Source organism: Trichosurus vulpecula, chromosome 5 (genome assembly GCF_011100635.1).
Source record: "Trichosurus vulpecula isolate mTriVul1 chromosome 5, mTriVul1.pri, whole genome shotgun sequence".
NCBI lineage: Eukaryota > Metazoa > Chordata > Mammalia > Diprotodontia > Phalangeridae > Trichosurus > Trichosurus vulpecula.
In genome coordinates, this window is record NC_050577.1 from 47,374,714 (window position 1) to 47,393,972 (window position 19,259).

A 19,259-nucleotide genomic window follows, 5' to 3' on the forward strand; every position below is an offset into this window, starting at 1 on the left:
AAGGGGTTAACAATCTCACTTTAGTCAAACATACATATATCATTCAGTTAGTTCAGGGGGAAAAGACAGCACTCTGAACTTCAGAGCAAATACAAACAGAAATTACAAACAGAAAATATCAACAGATCAAACAACACAAACCAGTAGACAGGATTCTAGCTTTCTACCCAGAATCTTAGTACATAGTTACCGGGAAGCACCAACATCTGGGTTTTCGGGGTGGGGGAGGGGGGAGAACTCTTGACAACAGCTGCCCAGAGTCTCTTCTAGTCAAATTACTGGACACTCTTCCAGTGAGTGATAGCCCCAAATAAAATGCTAACCTCTGAGTATATATAACATTCTCAGGGCCTGAAGGCTTCACACCTAATTAGCAAAAGAGTGTGGCCTAGGGCTTAGCACCTAGCAAGACTTAATTAAAGGCATTTGATTACTTTAGCATTCTAAAAGAGAAAACAGTAAAAAAAGTCCCACCTTAATTAATATTACAGTCTCTCCCTTCAGAACTGGGATTAGTCCCAGCTCTTCCAGGTTACAATCTTTCTAACCCATCTACTACACATTACTGCTTGACATGTTCCCCTCCTGACCATGGATACCATGTTGAGAAAAGGGAGGGATAATCTATGCATGGGGGTGTAAGTTAATATGTATGAAGGTTATTAGGCATGCATAATAGTTAGGTCTTAGTGACAAGGGTATGAACTCTCAAGTTTGCATGTTTCAATCCTATTACCTTCCTATAAAACCCATGTTGAATTAAATGCCATGTGGGGAGAAGGGTGGAGGAGAGAGAGGGGGAAAATTTGGAACTCAAAAACTTGTAGAACTGAGTGTTGTAAACTAAAAATAAAAAAGAAATTAAACAAAAAGTCTTCCACCTCCTTCTCTTCCTCTATCAACTGTCAAAAGTACACAGCTTTGGTGAGAGTGGACTCCATGACCAGTACCACTTTTACAGGATTCTTACCCAGGTAAAAGTCTGTGTTCACCACTCTGTTGTTCACCTACCAGGAAAAAAAAAAACACAAATTAAACAAAGAAACGAAAAAATTCAATTCCGCAGCTAGATAGTTGAACTTCTGCAGTGCAGGGCTGGACTTTGCCTCTCTTTGTATCTCCAAAGTTTAACAAGGTGTCTGGTATAAGGTAGGTGCTTAGTAAATGTTTATTAATTATTAAACAAGCATTTCTTAAGCACTCAAGGTGCTCTGAGCAACATTCTATGCAAAGAGGAAACAAAGACCAAAAAGAAACAGAAGGAGGAGAAGAAGGAGGAAGAAGAGGAGAAGGAGGAGGAGGAGAGGAAGAAGAAGAAGAAGAAGAAGAAGAGAAGAAGAAGAAGAAGAAGAAGAAGAAGAAGAAGAAGAAGAAGAAGAAGAAGAAGAAGAAGAAGAAGAAGAAGAAGAAGAAGAAGAAGAAGAAGAAGAGAAGAAGAAGAAGAAGAAGAGAAGAAGAGAAAGAGAAGAAAGAAAGAAAGAAGAAAGAAAGAAAGAAAGAAAGAAAAGAAAGAAAAAAAGAAAGAAAGAAAGAGAGAGAGAGATGGAAGGAGGAAAAGAGAGAGAGAGAGAGAGAGAGAGAGAGAGAGAGAGAGAGAGAAGGTAGCCAAACTGTAAAGTATATTAAATGTTAAACAAAGCAATAGACAGCCATTGAAACTTCTTCAGCAGGGGCAAGACAATGTGAAATCGATACTTCACGAGGATTACTGGGGTAACTGTGTAGAAGATAGACTGGAAAGTGAGACTGCTTGGGGTACTGCAGCCTCCTGGCATGATATGAGGGGGCTCTTAACCAGGTGCCTGTAGCATGAGGGGACAGAAGAGGTCAGATATTAGAGATATCCTACCAAACCCACAATCTTGGTTTGAGCCCTGGGAGGGTTTTCTGTAGTTGTCTGGGAGTGGACAGTTTTCCTGTAGCACACAAAGGCAATGTGAAGTATTATAGTGATGGTGATGATGAAGATTATTTGTAATGAACTTGACACTAATTTCCCTTCATTCAGCAAGGATGTGGGGGCTGAGTTATTCCTTCTTCTAGGCTGATCCATTCTCATTACTACAACTTAAAATTGATAGGATAGAGAGGGATGAGAGAGTGAAAAAGGGAAAAATAACCACTTAATGTACACATCAGCGCCTTGTTTACTAAGGTCACTAACAGGGGCACAATTCTGCCCTAAGAGAAGTTCAAAATCTACTGAGGAAGTAAAACTACCATGAGAAAAGAGTTCAGAGAAAGAACAGATCATCTCAGGAGGAGAAAGACTTCAGGGAAGAGTGGAGACACCCAGCCCTCATGCACACACACACATACACAAATCCTACTTAGGAAACTCCACTGAATATTCTGATAGAATGAAATGAATGATTGTTAATTAGTGGAGGAAAAATTAGCATAACATGGAGCATAAATCCATTCATTGATGACTCACTCGAGTAAAAAAATCCACAACATGCAACTTCTTGCCCCCTTGCCGAAAGACTTCATCTATTGCTTGAATCATCACAGCACCACGTTTTGGGTGGCGTAAAGCAACATGATCTACCAGTGGAGAAATGAGAATATGGTTTATATTTTTTACTACCATGTTCCAAAAATACACACACACACACACATTTGGAAACCAGAAAAAAATTTACTAAGCAAGACATTGCTTTGTTCTATGAAACACTAGGACATGTCTCATTTTTCATTAAGGCATCCAGTATTTACACTTTTGCTGTTGGGCCCTTAACCCTACCAGTCCACTAACTAAGCAGTCTCAATGAACAGCCCATAAAGAATCCATAGAAGATGAGGTCAGTAACTCATTTATAGTGGGCCAAGAACCCCAAAAAGTCTCTCACTGTCCAGCAACATAGTCTGGAGGATGCCAGATATTATCTGAAGCCTAGGCAACATTTTCCCAGTGATGCATTAGCCAAGAACTTGCAACTTTTAGAGTCTCAAATAGACCCTGTAAAGTAACTGGCTAGTACCTAGAGCATCCTGCTCACAGTCAGAAGGAGATCCATACTCAAAGAATATCCCATGGAATATTCTCAAGCATATGGTCAATCAGGCTTCATGTAAAGACTTCAAGTAAGGGAAAACCTACTATCTACTAAGGTAGCCAATTCCACTTTAAACAGGAGCAATTGTTTGGTGGGCTTGACTGATAGTAACTCCAAATATGCCTCTGCACTTTATACCCCATGCTATTGGTCCTAGTGGGGCACTAGGAGACCAAGCACAATACCTAAATTGCAGAGTTTGAAAGGATGTCAAGAGCCATGTGCTCCAACTCATTCCTGAACAAGAATGTACTCTACTGTATAGCCAACAATTAAATGGTCATCAGGGCTTTGCTCCAAGGTCTCTAGGGTAAAGGCTACCACCAATTCCCAATCCAGCCTACTCTGCAAATGGCTCTAAATATGAGGAAGTTTTCCCCATCATCAAACCTATTCCTGCTCCTCTGCAGCTTTCACTCATTCTTCCTATTTCTGCCCTTTAGGGCCAAGCCAAATAAATCTAATCACTCTTACATATGGTAGTCCTTCAAATACTTGGCAGCAGTTATCATGTCTTCCCCAACCTTCTTTCATCCAAACTAAACACCCCCAAATAATCTTCAAGTCACGTCACCCTTCTAATCATCCTAATCTTACTTGTTCCAGTTTATCAATGTCTTTACTAAAATGAGGTAGTTGTTATTGAATCATTCTACTCCTTCCACACTCCACTGGAGTTTTCTTGGCAAAGACACTGGAGTGGTTTGCCATTTCCTACCCCAACTCATTTTACAGATAAGGAAACTGAAGTAAACAAGGTGAACTGACCGGCCCAGGATCACATAGCTAGAAAGTGTCTTAGGCCAAATTGGAACACAGGAAGTCCAGTCACAGGGCCCTCTATCCATTGCCCCACTTAGCTGCTTCTTGAGGTATTCTGCACTGAACACAATGTTCCAGGTGTGGTCTGACCATGGCAGAGGACATTGGGATGATGAGCCAGTTTCTCAATGTAATCTCCTAGTGCATTTTCTGTCTACCATATCACACAATGTTGATTTACGTTTGACCTGTAGTTCATTAAAAACCCCAGATACTTTTTTTCAAATTTATTGCTCTCTAGCCATATGTCCCCTATATTTTAATTAGGTAGTTTAATTAAGACTTTGTATTTTCCCCATTAAGTTACATCTTACTAATTTTTCACTAAAATTCTGTCATGTTGAGATCTTTCTAGATCAGTTTGGTGTCATCTGAAAATTGTGCAATTGTGTCATCTTTGCTTTCATCTAAATAAGGGATTGTAGTATTAAACATAGAGCCAATGGGAGTCTGCCTAACTAGAGATGGTTGACCAGAAGGCCAAAACCCTTGGGGCTTGAATCAACTGTACATTGGAAAGGATTAGAATTAGTCCTCTGAGTCCTTGGTGATCTAGGTTTACAGGGTGATGAGCAAGAATAGTTTTACTACAAATATGAAACCTAAATTACCGCAATGGAGTTTGAACAATCATGATCCCTTTCACTTCACATGCCTTAGCAGCATGCAGATTCATTGTCTTACCTTCTTGGGTGGAATAGACAATATAGTAATCACTCGATGTGGGAAGTCGCTTTTTCTCTGATTCATTCAGTTCCACTTCTTCACTATCTGTTTGAACAACACCACCGTCTATTCGATCTGGTTTTGTGAGAGATGTGAATAGACAGTGAGATAAACCATCATACAGCTATCTGATACTAATGCCAAATGAACTCATCAGAAAAAAACCCATGTCACTGTATCACTGTCTATATATCCATATTGAAGAGGGTAGTTCACAGTCATAGGCCCCAATAGCTCCAGATAAGCCAGGCAAGCCAGATCCCAATCCAAGAAGCAAACGCACACATGTCAATAATAACATTCATTACACTTGGTAGGCTAAGCACTAGCAATCTCACCATGTTAGAGGCTAGTAGGATCAAAGCATCATAGATTTATGGCTGGAAAGGAGTTGAGAGATAATCCAGCCCAATCCCTCATTTTATAAATAAGGAAACTGAGTCATGGAGACGTTCTATGACATGCCCAAAGTCACAGAGGGAGTTAGTATGAATAATGTAAGTAAAGCACTTTGCAAAATTCAAGTCTCTATAAAAATGCCAGTTATTATTAGTACTTTTTAAATGACAGAACCAGGATTCAGAGCCAGGTCCTCTGCCTCAAAACACAGTACCTTTTCCACTGCATTTTGCTGGTCCCTGAGAAGCTACAGAAAATTATCCTAAAGTGAGTGAGGAAGATAAGGCCACAGGAGAACACCTACAAAAAAGTAGGAGAAGGAATATCACAGTGGAAAAACAGTAAAACCTTGGATTTATAAATACTAAGATCTTGAATCCATTTACTTAAAAGGACACAAGACACCCTAACTTGTAGAATCTTAACATTATGATACTTTGGGTCTAGAAACATAGAAAAATTGATATCTTTATGGATGTAAAGGGGGATCTAATGAGTATTTCTGCTTGTGATATGAGGAATGGCAGGAGAGAAAGGAAAGTCTTTCTGGGATGAAAATCAGGGTCAGGATTTCCTAGGACAAGAAGAAAATGCTTACAGTGGAGCCTAAGCATTCTCTGTCACTCATGATGTGTTCTTTTTCCTTCTGCTTACCTCCTCTACAAGCCTGGATTACAAAGATTTTGGGTTTCCCTTGAAGTCCTGGACAGTTTTCGTTGTTGAACATTTCAAAAATGTCTGATAAGATGACTCTTTCATCCAATACTGTTTTTATAAAGCCTTTTCCTCCATGGGCCATAAGAGTAAGAAGGCAGCAGCTAACATCATCTTTTATTCCATTTATTCCATCTCGAAATTCTGTTAATTTCTTCATTAACTCCTGTAGCAAATAGCATGGCTAAAATGTATTTATTCAAAGGATGGATCTATAACCATTTGTATTATTTACAGTAGATGGGAGGAGTGGAAGCAGCGAAGGCCTTCAGGGCAAGAGGATTGACTTCTGTGGGCTATTTTTCACAGTCAGTGAGGGTATCAGCCAGGGTAAAGGGGAACAAGATGGAAACAAACAGTAGAGGGGACTCTGTAGTGAAGCCCAAGAATTCTCTGTCACTCATGATGTGTTCTTTTTCCTTCTGCTTATCTCCTGTATCATCTATCTGGTAATAAATCTCAAATTCAATTTTTTTCACTTAATAAGATTTTTCCCTTTTACATATTATGATAGTTTTCAACATTCACTTTTATAAAATTGTGAGTTCCAATTATTTGCTCCTTCCCTCCATCCCTCCTTCCCGTTTCCAAGTTGGCAAGCAATCTAGATTATACATGTACAGTCATATTAAACATATTTTCAGAGTAGTCATGTTGTGAAAAAAGAATAAGAACAAAAGGGGGAAAGCATGAGAATGAAAAAACAAAAAAAGTTAAAATAGTCTGCTTTGATCTGCAATCAACTCCAAAGTTTGTTCTCTTCTCCACTGCTTTTTCTATCATTTGTCCTTTGCAATTATCTTAGATGATTGTCTTGGTGAGAAAAGCTAAGTGTATCATAGCTGATTGTCAAACAATGTTGCTGTCACTGTGTACGATGTTCTCCTGGTTCTGCTCACTTCACTCAGCATCAGTTCATATAAGTCTTTCCAGGTTTTTGGCAGAGCCAAGATGGTGGAGTAGAAGGAGGGACCTGATGGAGCTCTCCCTCCAAACTCCTCAAAATATCTGTAAAAAATGACTCTAAACAAATTCTAGAGCAGCAGAAGCCACAAAATGACAGTGTGAAGCAGATTTCCAGCCCAAGATAATGTGAAGGGTCCATTGCACCAGGCTGGGAGCAGAACACAGCCTAGTGTGGGTTAGCCACACAGACAAATTTGCAGCAGGCCTCAGGACACTGAATCACTGGCAGCTTTTTTCCCCCAGTAAGTGAGTTTAATGAAGAAGAAAGAATGGCAGTTGGGAAACTGGGCAGAACTGCCCACCCCCCTGCCCCCAAGAACATCACCTTCCTCCCAAAGATGAGATCATATAGAGTGCCAGTTCTGAGTTTGATGGAGGAGGAGAATAAGAGACAGTCCAGACTTTGGGTATGGCTAGTCCTTGGCGCACCACTTGCCTGGGCAATCAGAGGTCAAAGATGGTAGACATCATTTCTGGCTGACTCATACACTTTTGGATACTGTGGAGCCAAGCAGATGCCAAAGCCTGACGTTCTCCTTAAAACACCAGTACCCTTCCTTTGTGAGCTGCCACCAGCAGAAGCAAGGACGACTGGTAGTGGTTCCTTTCTCTGGGCTCATTGGGGCCTTCTCAAAACTGCCTTGAAAGCAGAGGTTATGGTGTTTTTCCAGCCCTCTGGAGCTGTCTGGAAAAAGGGGAAGTGTTGTCAGGTGAAGATGTAGATCTCCTGGACATTGCTTCCTCTAGAAGGACTGTTTTTCAGTGCCAAGGTGATTAAGTGACAGTAGTTAAGAAGGGGTCTGGGCCACCTGGCCCCCACCTGTTGCGTACAGCTTGGAGGGGATCTCACTTTGTGGGGTGATAGGAGGGTCATGGAGGTGTTCTCATCCTTCTCCTCTTCTGTGAACTCTTTTTCTGTGGTGGAGTCCTGGGGCTGGTGGCTGGTGGAGTCCTGGGGCTACTGGCTGGTGGAGGCCTGGGGTTGCAAGCTGTCCTCTGAGAAAGAGGTATTTTCTTCCTCGTTAGGGGATGGAGGGTTATGGACCAAATGCTGCTCCTTTGAAGTCTGCCACCCAGCAGGAGGACATACTATACTGAGATCCACACACATTCATAAATTAGGTTCCATGGGAGTATGTCTGGGTAGCTGGTCAGTGGTGGTCACTAGCTTCAGCTCCTCATTCGTCTGAGACTTCTCAACCCACAAACACCAGACAGCTTCAAAGGTCAGTGGGAAAGGTCTCTCACCTGGGTGAGAGGCATGCATGGTCCAGTCCCAGCCCCAGGGCAGTGGCAGCCAGTACCACAGATGCAGCTGCTTCTGGAAATCTAGTCCTACAGATGGTGGGGGAATCAACCTCTGATCTGAGTCATAGTCCTGGGTGGCAGTCCTGGGGAAGGAGGAGCACTGACATGGCAGAGCTTGTCGTAGCTGTGGAGAGGAAGTCCTTGCAGTTCTAAGGCAGAAAGGAGTGCTTGTGGTTGCTTGCAGACTAGAGCACAGGCCAGGAGAAGAGTGGACATGTCTCCTTTGATCATACCACTTTGGAGGAACTGAAAATTTACAGATCCCTAGACATACCTCTGAGGACAACTGCACAAAACCCCAAAGCCTGGGGCAGTACAGCCTCCACTTAACAAAGAGCTTAGCGGTCGAGAGACTGGCTGGGAAAATGAGAAAACAAGGTGGGTGGTGGTGAAAAGATATTTTCCTACACACTTAGTGGAGTGTGTAGGAATAGAAGATCAAGGCATGCAGCTATAGGAAGACAACAGGGTCAAGGCTCCTACAGTCAAAGCCTCCAAGAAAAATATGACATGGTTTCACGCCATGGGAGATCTCAAAAAGGATTTTGAAAATCAAGTGAGGGAAGTGGAGGAAAAATTGGGAAAAGAAATGAGAGTGATGCAAGAAAATCACGAAAAACAAGTCAACAGCTTGCTAAAGGAGACCCCAAAAATACTGAAGAAAGTAACACCTAAAAAATAGATTAACCCAAATGGCAAAAGAGCTCCAAAAAGCCAATGAGGAGAAGAATGCCTTGAAAGGCAGAATTAGGCCAAATGGAAAAGAAGGTTCAAAAGACCACTGAAGAAAATACTACCTAAAAATTAGATTGAAGCTAGTGACTTTATGAGAAATCAAGAAATTATGAACCAGAACCAAAAGAATGAAAAAAATGGAAGACAGTGTGAAATATCTCATTGGAAAAAACCACTGACCTGGAGAATAGATCCAGGAGAGATAATTTAAAATTATTGGACTACCTGAAAACCATGATCAAAAAAAGAGCCTGGATGGCATCTTTCAAGAAATTATCAAGGAAAACTGCCCAGATATTCTAGAACCAGAGGGTAAAATAGAAATGGAAAGAATCCATTGATTACCTCCTGAAAGAGATCCCAAAAAGAAAACTCCTAGGAATATTGTAGCCAAATTCCAGAGTTCCCAGGTCAAGGAGAAAATATTACAAGTAGCCAGAAAGAAACAATTCAAATATTGTGGAAACACAATCAGGATAATACAAGATTTAGTGATCAGAGGGCTTGGAATATGATATTCCAGAAGGCAAAGGAGATAGGATTAAAACTAAGAATCACCTACCCAGCAAAACTGAGTATAATACTTCAGGGGGAAAAATGGAATTTCAATGAAATGATGAATGATGAATGTGGAAAACTGAAAATAAATTTATAAGAAACAAAAGTCTATAATAAATAAGGAGTAGATGGACTTCATAATAACCTGGAAAGATTTATGTGATCTGATGCTAAGTGAGGGGAGCAGAACCAGAAGGACATTATACACCATTATAGACACACGTTATCTGTGATGACTAACTTTGATAGACTTGGCTCTTCTCAGCAATACAAGGCTCAAAGACAGCTCCAAAAGACTCATGATGGAAAAAGCCATCTCCATCCAGAGAAAAACTTAGAGTCTGAATGCAGGTTGAGGCAAACTATTTGCTCTCTTTTTTCCCGCCTTCTTTTTGGTTTTGTTTCTGCTTTCTCATGATTCAGTCCATTGGTTATAATTCTTCTTTACAGCTTGACTATTGTGTAAATAAGGTTAATGCAAAGGTATATGTAGAACCTATATTGGATTGCATGCCACCTTAGCGGGGAGGAGGGAGGAGAGGGAGGGGGAGAAAACTAGGAACTCAAAAACTTGTGGAAATGAGTGTTGTAAAGTAAAAATTAAAAATAAATAAAGGAAAAAAAGTCTTTCCAGGTTTTTCTGAAATCAGCCTGCCCATCATTTCTTATAGCACAATAGTGTTCTATTACATAAATATACTGCAAGTTGTTGAGCAATTCTCCAGAAGATGGCCAGTTTCCAATTCCTTGGTACCACAAAAAAAGCTGTTTTAAAAATTTTTGTACAAGTGGGTCTTTTCCATTTTTTAATGATCTCTTTGGGATATAGACCTAGTAGTGGTATTGCTGGATCAAAGGGGTATGTACAATTTTATAACTCTTTGGGCGTAGTTCCAAATTGCTCTCCAAAATGGTTGGATCAGTACATAACTCCCCCAACAAGGCATTAGTGTTCCAAGTTTTCCCACATCTTCTCCAACATTTATCATTTTCCTTGTCTGTCATATTAGCCAATCTGATAGTTGGGAGATGATACCTCAGAGTTGTTGGAATTTGCATTTCTCTCACCAATAGTGATTTAGAGCATTTTTTTCATAGGATTGTAGATAGTTTTAATTTCATCTGGAAACTGCCTGTTCATATCCCTGGACCATTTGTCAAATGGGGAATGACTTGTAATGAATCTCAAATTCTACTCAGCTTTGTAAACCTTGTAGAATCAAAGCAATTAATGGAGCATTCATGTTCTTGAAACACAGAAAGGTTTTCCTTTACAGCTGAAGTTAGGAAAATAACAGGTTCTCTAGGCATTAAGTACCACTAAAATGCATAAGAGGCTAAATAAAAAAGCCCATGAGAATGTAGTGGAATTCATTAACTCCCTGACATGTGTCCCTCAATAGAAGTGTCCTGATTCCTTTATCAAGGTTTTCAAAGGAAGCAGACTTTGCTGGTCAGGTAGTATTCATGATGACCTCATGAAAAAGGAAGAAGGCTATAAAAGTCAGTGACCAATGCTCTTGTCTCAATGCTTACCTCTTTGTCAGGATCGATGCATAATACATATTCAAACCTGCACTCTTTAAGCCAGTTTATTATTCTCCTTCTATCTTGTTCAGCTCCTGGTCTGCCTGTCTTCACACACATCACAAAAGCCTTTCGAATTTGGTCCATGTTATAGTATTCCTGTTTGTAAGTAAAATTGATAAGCACGATTTAATCCTATGTATCGGAAAACATAATACCCTAGACACACAGGCCCATATCCTGTTTGTTCATCTCCTGGCATCAGGGATGGGGCTGAACTGCGAGCTCGAAGTGACCATCCCTCTTTGGGGGAGGGGTGTATATGTGTGTGTGTGTGTGTGTGTGTGTATAAATAGATTTGTTTCATTTATAAGTCCCTGAAATTCTCCCTTTCAGAGTAGGTCTATCAATAAAAATCACTCATTCTGAAGTACATAGAACCAGTAAAGCAGGGCCATTCTAACAAAACTGGCATGAAGGTGTCACTACCACATACAAAACACCTGAACTGCACCACCAATTAACACCACACCACTCTGCAGTAAGGTAGGGGTTGCGTCTGAGTTTATCGGGGGAACACGTAGCCCTGTGAGGGAACAGGAATGACAGTATCCTGGATTCCCTAGGTGGTAGGTACTTCTCATTCTTTCTACAAGTGAGAAACGTTAGGAGATTTCATTGGATTAGACATACTTTATCACCCCCCAAATCTCCCCAACTCCAGAGGGATGGTACTAATGATTCCAATGAGAACATGCCACTTAAGTCCCTGGACAGATGTGGCCTTATTCTTTCCTGCTCCCATAACTCAATCCAGAGGTGCCCACCACCAAAAGGATGGGATACAGAAACAGCTAGAGTGTGACAAGACAGCAACTCCAACATTCCTTGATATTTTAGCTTTGGGGAGGGGTTGGTGAGCCAAAGACAGGCTTCCTCCCATAAAGTGTCAAGTCCATCAGCACTTTGGTAAGAGGCCAAAGATGACCCACCTGGTTAGGTCTTAGGGGCTGCATGTTGGTTGTCCTAAAGTAAATGAGCTGCTTTAGCACCAGCCCTTGGCCTCTTGGGGGCAAGAAACCATTTCAGTGGCTAGAGCTAGTTCTAGGATGATCTGGGTGATTGAGACCAAGGAGGACAGACTCTTTAGAGAAGCCATGCCTCTGTTCCACCACTCTCTTCCCATTTTTCCCTAAGATTTCCCTTGTCCTCTTCTGGATATACAGCAGGGACTCCCGCCAACTCCTTCCCCTTTCCTAGAGCTCTGGTGGGATTGACTACCTTGCTTCCAGAGGGGGGAGAAAACAAAGCAGTAATGAGGGGACAAACAAGGTAACAGCTGGAAATGAGGGTGGGTCTAGTAAAAAAGAAAGACCACAGGATCTGGATTCACAGAACGGGGTTTATGTCTGGTGTCCAGCCCTTCCTGTGTCTTTGATTAGATCAGGTAACTTCTGGGGCAACTAGGTGGTGGACTGAGTAGAGCACCAGCCCTAGAGTCAAAAGGACCTGAGTTCAAATCTGGCCTCAGACACTTGACACACTTATTAGCTGTATGACCTTGGGCAAGACACTTAACCCCAATTGCCCTGCCTTCCCTCCTCCAAAAAGAACCATATCAGGTAAGTTCTCAACTTGTTTTCTCAGCTATAAATGGGGTGCAGGAATGTTTATATCTAACCCTTTTATAACATTGTAAGATCTGCACAGTGCTTAAAGAGATCATCTTATTTGATCACTGCAAACACTCAGGATGGTAGGTGTATTATTATCTCCATTTTACAGATGAAGAAACTGAGGTGCAGGGAGATTTGAAGGCCCAAGTGTCCAAGAGTGGATTTGAACTCAGGTCTTCCTTAGATCTTCTTCAAGTCTAGCATTCTGCCCCAGGCACCACCTAGCTCCCTGCAAAAGGATTGGGAATACTAACTGTTCTTCCTCCCTCACCAAGTTCAAGTAACTAATGAGACAATTGGGTTCAACAAGCATTTCTGAAGTCCTTACTATACCTTAAGCACTGTGCTAGACACTATGCAGACAAAGACAAAGATATCGTAATCTTTGCCGCCCATAGAGTTTACAATCTGCTCAGAAAGGTTAAACCATTAGGGCGAAGGGCAGTGGCCTCAGGTAGGAGGTGGCACCTAAGGTGAGCTTTGAATGAAACCAGGTCTTCCCATTCCAGGAACGGGAGACAGTTTGGTAGAATGCTGATTCTGGGGAAAATCAAGCAGTCCAATTTGACATGACTAGAAAATGTATGGAGGGGTGCAATAGGAAATCTGTTTGAAGAGTTAGGTTGGAGTCAGACTTGAAAGGGCTCTAAATGCCAAACAGGGGAGTCTGTATGTTATCCCAGAGGGAATAGACAGCCAAGGGAAGTTTTTGAAGAGGGAATTGAAACAACATACAAATGTGCCCTTTTACAGCTATGGTAAGTAGCCAGTCCAATTGCCTGAATGAGAAGCAATGGACTTGTCAGATACTTACATTACTCAAAGGTAGATAAAACTTAAGAATTTACCATTTTATCACCATAATTTTCATACTGTCTCTTCAAAGCTGTTATCGAAACCCTTACTATTTTCAGGGAAAATGAACCAAAAAAAAGAACAAAGAATAGAGTTACTTATCTATTGCTTTCCCATATATGCCTCCTCTATTTCTCACACACTTCCTTAACCCTATTCCCTGTGTTCTCCAGAAAATTGTCCTACAATCATTTCTCCTTTTTCTATGTCCACTAACTTCTCTCTATCCCTGACTTCCTTCCCTATAGCCCATAAATGGACTCAAGTTTTTCCTACCTTCCACATACCTCCACCTTCCTTGCTATCTACTGCTCTCTCTGTCTCAGTCTCTCTGTCTCTCTGTCGCTCTCTCTGTCTCTCTCTCTCTTTCTCTCTCTCTCTCTGTCTCTCTGTCTCTGTCTCTGTCTCTCTCTCTCTCTCTCTCTCTCTCTCTCCCCGTCCTTTTTCTCAGCCAGCCTCCTGAACAAGCCATCTTCAATCACCCCTCTACTTCCTTCCCTCTCACTCAATCTTTAACCCTTTGTAATCTGGTTTGGGGCCTCATCACTCAACAAAAACAGCTCTCTGCAGATTTACCAATGACATCTTCATTGCCAAATCAGATGACCTTTTCTCAATCCTCACCTTTTTCACCACTCTGCAGCATTTGACACTGATTAACGTAGTCCACACTCCCCGCATTTTGTTTCTCTGCCATAGACTTTTGTAATACTGGAGAAAAGAAATAAGGATTTATGTAGCGCCTACTGTGTACAGCCATTTTTTACAAGTATTATCTCATTGATTCTCACAAAAACCCTGCAAGGGAGGTGCTATTTTATCCCCACCTTTCAGTTGACAAAACTGAGTCAAATAGGTTACGTGACTTCCCCAGGATCATAAAAATAGTAAATGTCTGAGGATACATTTGAACTCCAGACTCAGGGCTCTATTTACTGTGCCACCAGCTACCTCTCTTGCTTCTGCTCTTTCCTATCTGGCTGCTCTTTCTCAGCATCCTTTGCTTGGCCGTCACCTATATTTATGTTCCTTTAGAGTCGAGGTACCCCAAGGCTCTGTCCTGGAACTGATTCTCTTCTCTCCCCTCCCTCTCTAATTTGTGGATGATCACAGCTACTAGTCTCTTGTTTGGTAACTTCCTTAGCTTCCATGGATTTAATCATGGTCCTGGTGCAGATGACTCCCACGTCTACATATATGACCCTGGACTCTCTCCTCACCTCCAGTCCCATATGACCAATTGCTTCAGAACTGGATATACCACAGACATCTCATAAGAGGCTACTATGTGCCACGCACGTGGTAAGTTTTCAGGATAGAAAGAAAAGTAAAAGACAGTCCGTGTCCTAAAGAAGCTCACATCTGACTAGAGGAGACAATATGAAAATAGTTGTGAAGATGCTAGATACCACTGGGCTACATTATAGTGTCTTACAAGACAAAGCATTAGGATTAAGGGGCATAGGGAAAGGTTTCTTGTAGAAGGGGAGACTTGAGCTGACACTGAGAGGAAGCCAGGAGGCGGAGATGAGGAGGGAGAACTGGAGTCTGGAAACACAGTCCAGCTGGGCTCACCCATAACTGTCTTTGCTGCTATGACAGATACTGTTTAAAGTTCCTCAAGATGGGAAATGTTTCCCCTTACAGAGTAGCAAGAGTCTACAGGGATCATCCCCTCCCCAGTGAAGTGTGGCCATGAGTGGGGAGGGGAAGCAATGGAAGGGAGGGCAGGGAACATCAAAGACATAAATCAGGAGGTAAAAGGGTAAATAAAGTTCAGGTCCAAGGGTTTTTTCTACTTCACTGATGTTATCCTAGCTTGATTTCCAATGTTAAAGTTCTGAGTCTAATGTACACTTGATTCTTTTCTCCTATGTCAACCCCAGACTTAGTCTTTTCCCAAAACTGCAAAAATGGAGAGTAGGTAAATGGCCCTCTACTACTATCACACCTGACCAAGAACCTCCTTCTACAATATCCCTGACACAAGGGCCATTCTCCCACTGAAGACAGCCCCCACCCCCACCCCACACACTGCTCCCCAGTGAGGCCATTCATGCCACTTTTGGACAGCTCTGATGTTAGGAAATGACCCCTTACATCAAGCCCAAATTTGCCTTTTTGTGACTCCCACCCCAATATCCTTGTTTTGCCCTCTGGGACCAAGCAGAACAATGATTGGCTCCTCTCCCACATGTATTCTGATAAAGTTGGGTTGACTACGTCTACTTGCACTGCTGCATCTGCAGTCTGAGAAAGTCTAAAGTCTGCTGTGGAAAGGGCATGTCTGGAATGAAAAGAACCGAGTTCAAATGTCATGGTGAGAAATATGTTTAACAACCAGTTTGCGGACAGATAGAGACAGGGGTGTTTGATGATTATACCCAGGACTACTCTATAACTACTACATAGCCTGCATTGCTAATACTTTCTCCATCACTCTCTTAAGTCTAGACAACCAACAAACAATAAATCAAGTCCTGATTTGAAGTGTAAATGCTTGTACTGACAATTCCACAATCCCCACCATAGGAGCAGGCCCTGCCACTTAGCATTGCTCACCCTGGGCTACTGACTCGACCCCTGGGATCCTCACCTGTCCAATGGAAATGATAATATTTGTATTATCAGGTTGTTGTGAGAAAACCCCTCTGCAAACCCTGAAGTGCTATGAAAATGTGGGTTACTGAATGAGGGGACAAGGCTCCTCTGAATTCTTTCATCAAGCTCGGACTGGAGAATCCCACAGTGCTGTGGGGCTAATGAGAGGTCCCTGAAACAGTCTCCCTTAGACCCTGCACCCATAACTGAGCATGCTCAGACAGGTCTTAAACAAAGATGTTTCTGCCCAGACTGGGTGATAACTCTAAAAGGCAAAGCCCCTCAAAAACAAAGGGTCCACTAACTCCAATCTGAGTTTGGAGATACAATCCTCTTCCACAATCTGGCACCTTTCCAGCTTCATCTCATGACTCTGGGACTTGGACCCTGCATTATACACTAATTGGGTCAATCTGCAAACCCTACGACATTCTCCCACCCCCTTGTTTTTGCTCATGCTGTTACTTAAACCTGAGTTCTCTTCCCTGTTGGTCCTCTTTTTCTGAATTTCTATCTATCTTTTAAAGCCCAGGCCAAATGCTTACTCAAAGGGTGCTGTGGTTCAGTGTAGACTACCAGACTTGGAGTTAGGAGAAACTCACTTTGAATCCCACCACTGGCAATTATTAGCAGGGTGACCACAGGAAAGTCCCTTCACCAGAGACTCAGTTTCTTCACATATGAAATGAAGACAACAATCCCTTTAGGACCCAGCACTCTATACTACAGCCACAGTGGCCTGCTTGGTCCTTATACAAGACTCCATCTCCTCTCTGGGTCTTTGCACAGGCTCTCTCCCCAGGCCTACTGAGAACTTCTGCTTAATAGAATCCCTAGCTGCTTTAGCTGACCAAAGTGAATCTCATTTGTGGCTCTGGAGTTGAGAGGGAGGAGTGAGGGAAAGTCCCCTGAATAACACCACCCCTTCCTGTCCTGATCCCCCAGTTGCTAGTGTCCTCTGAGAAATGACTTTGTATACGTTTTTATTTAATTTTCTGTGTATATGTTATTTTCCCTAGAGTGTAAGTTCCCTGAAGGCAAGAGCTAAATTGGTTTTAGCTTTGTATCTCCAGTACCTAGCACATAGTGAGTGCATGCTGAATGTATGAAGCAAGCTGGCAGGGACCATTTTTTTGGCAAAGTCCTTCTTTATGGTCAACAAGCATGAAACACTTCCTATATGCCCAGCACTGTGCTCAGCACCAAAGGCATAAAGGAAGGCAAAAGAAGAGAGTCCCTGTCCTCAACAAGCCCCCATTCTAATGGGGGACACAACACACAAATGGCTATCTACAGTCCTGGAATTTATATTATATGCCAAGCACATATAATATATGCCACACACTTGATCTGTTCCAACCAGAATTGGAATGTATTATTGGAGGTCTTTCATGCCAATGGTCTCAAAAGATGAGAAATAAACTCCAAGGATCAGAAAGATTATAAACTACTGCATGTATCTATCACCCTGCCTTGCTGAACAGAGGGAATCTCAGTAAATACTTGTTGGTTTGGAACACAAAAGGCGATGGGAAGATGTCCACAGAATAATCTTTTATGGAGCTACCAAAATGAATCTTCAGTATATTGATGTGCTTGGTCTCAACATTTGGGAGGTCTGGAATTCTGAAAAGGGCCCTGGTTTAGAAGTCAGAAGATTTCAAATCTGGTCCTACCTCCCCACTTCCTAGCTAAGTGACCTTGGACAAGTCAAGTAACCTCTATAAACATTAGTTTCCTCATCTGGCTTCTTGTTTATTTCCTGGTTATTCCAAGTCCTAATCTTTGTAACCTATGCTCTAAACGCCAATCTAGGCCCCTGATTGTTTGAAACTCTCTCTATCTTTTCTATACTGGGTGACAGGTGGGAGTAAGGCAGGAAGGTGATGGGGATGCATGTAAAGTTCTGGATTCCCAAACTGCATCTGACTCTCATTAGCTGTGCAAATGAAGCAGGCTTGCTAGCTTACTAGCCAGGTGACCAATGACAATCCTTTCAGATTATTTGAAACCCAACAATATCCAAAGCATCCAAACTACTTTTGCTCTACTCTAAAAATGCCCGTTCTGGGTCAGGAACTTCAAAGACCAGATAAGATTGACAAAGGGCATCTTTCCTGTTGGTGACAGGATGTCTGCAACCGGAACAGTGGGATTTCTCTTATCTTGATATTCTAGGGACATTTGCATCTTGGGATCATAAACTCTAAGCGACACTACTTTGTCAATCGTCTTGTTCAACTAAGAACTTCCTTTCTTATGATATGGAGACCATGGACTGGGGTTGGGATTATTACTTAAATCTTGTCCTTCTTTCAGTGAATCGGAAGTTTGCTTCTGATTCCATGTCATGTACCTGCTAGCTTGAAGGCAATAAACACTATGAATTACATGTCATCTCGCCTGTTTGCCTCCCTTAACCAAACTTTCAGGTCGACACCATAGACAAGTCACTTAACCTCGAAGCCTCGGTTTGTTCCGCCATAAAATGGAGCTAAGAGTACCTGGGGCAGTAGTTCAATTTGCCATGTTTTTAGAGGGGCTCACAAATGAGACGATTTGAAGAGCTTGGGACTGTCAAACCTGATTATTCTTCAGGGAGTGATGGGGGGCGGGGAAGAGGGAGGAGTTGGACGGTGTGGGTATCAGGGAAGCCTGGCGGAGGGTTCCGTGTCCCTGGAAGGGGAGCCCAGAGGGTGCAGCCCCATCTTACCCCATGCGTCTATCAAGTCCACACGACCTAACCGCTGGAACATCCAGAGCAAGAACTTGTGAGTCCCGGACACGCCGTAACACTTCAGCACCAGATCGGCCAGCTGCGAGGTCGTGGAGGCCGAGTCTATTTCCATCATGGTGATTCGAAGCTTCTTCCTGTGATTCCTCGGGAGAAGCTTGAACTTCATTTCCAGGTCGAACTGGGTCAGCTTGTCCAGTGTGCTCACCAATCCGGCTTTGAAGGTCTCCATTGTCAAGGAGGGACCATTGGATCTGCGGGCTAGGGTCAGAAAAGAGGGAGTGCACGCACCCCAGAACACTTTCAGCAGCGAAAGAGAAACGAGTTTCCGTGGACTTGCTGGACCTGTTCATAGTCCGGACCCGGGGCGGAGAGGAAGAGCACGCCACGCGGACCACACCCCGGCTTGGTTATGGGCTGGGAGGAATCCTTTCCCTTCTCCCCTCGGCTTTCCCCTGAGGGTCTCGCCTTCTGTCCCAGCGTCCCTGCTTCGCCGCCTCCTTGTCTGTCTTCTCTTTGTCCCCGCTCCCTTTTCTCCCCCCTTTCTCTTTCTCGTCTTTTCTCCGCACCCTTTTTTTG

General features: G+C 42.6%; 1 protein-coding gene across 1 annotated transcript; it reads right to left on the reverse strand.

Annotated features, from left to right (window-relative positions):
* Positions 1-905: 905 nt before the first annotated feature.
* LOC118850870 (caspase-14-like) lies at positions 906-18,912 on the reverse strand. Its single transcript, XM_036760509.1, has 8 exons — positions 18,660-18,912; positions 13,970-14,056; positions 13,339-13,394; positions 10,824-10,973; positions 5,661-5,886; positions 4,566-4,682; positions 2,438-2,547; positions 906-1,007 (listed from the first exon to the last, which is right to left on the reverse strand). The coding sequence occupies exons 1-8, from the start codon at positions 18,910-18,912 to the stop codon at positions 906-908; spliced, it is 1,101 nt and encodes a 366-aa protein (XP_036616404.1).
* Between the last annotated feature and the right edge of the window lie 347 nt (positions 18,913-19,259).

Bases quoted from the DNA above. Each gene is read 5' to 3' on its own strand.
- LOC118850870 (XM_036760509.1), bottom strand. From the start codon at position 18,912: ATGGAGACCTTCAAAGCCGGATTGGTGAGCACACTGGACAAGCTGACC. The intron at 5,887-10,823 runs GTAAGCATTGAG...TATTTGCTACAG, and splicing joins GCATCGATCCTGACAAAGAG to GAGTTAATGAAGAAATTAAC. The intron at 4,683-5,660 runs GTAAGCAGAAGG...TCACAAAACCAG, and splicing joins AATCCAGGCTTGTAGAGGAG to ATCGAATAGACGGTGGTGTT.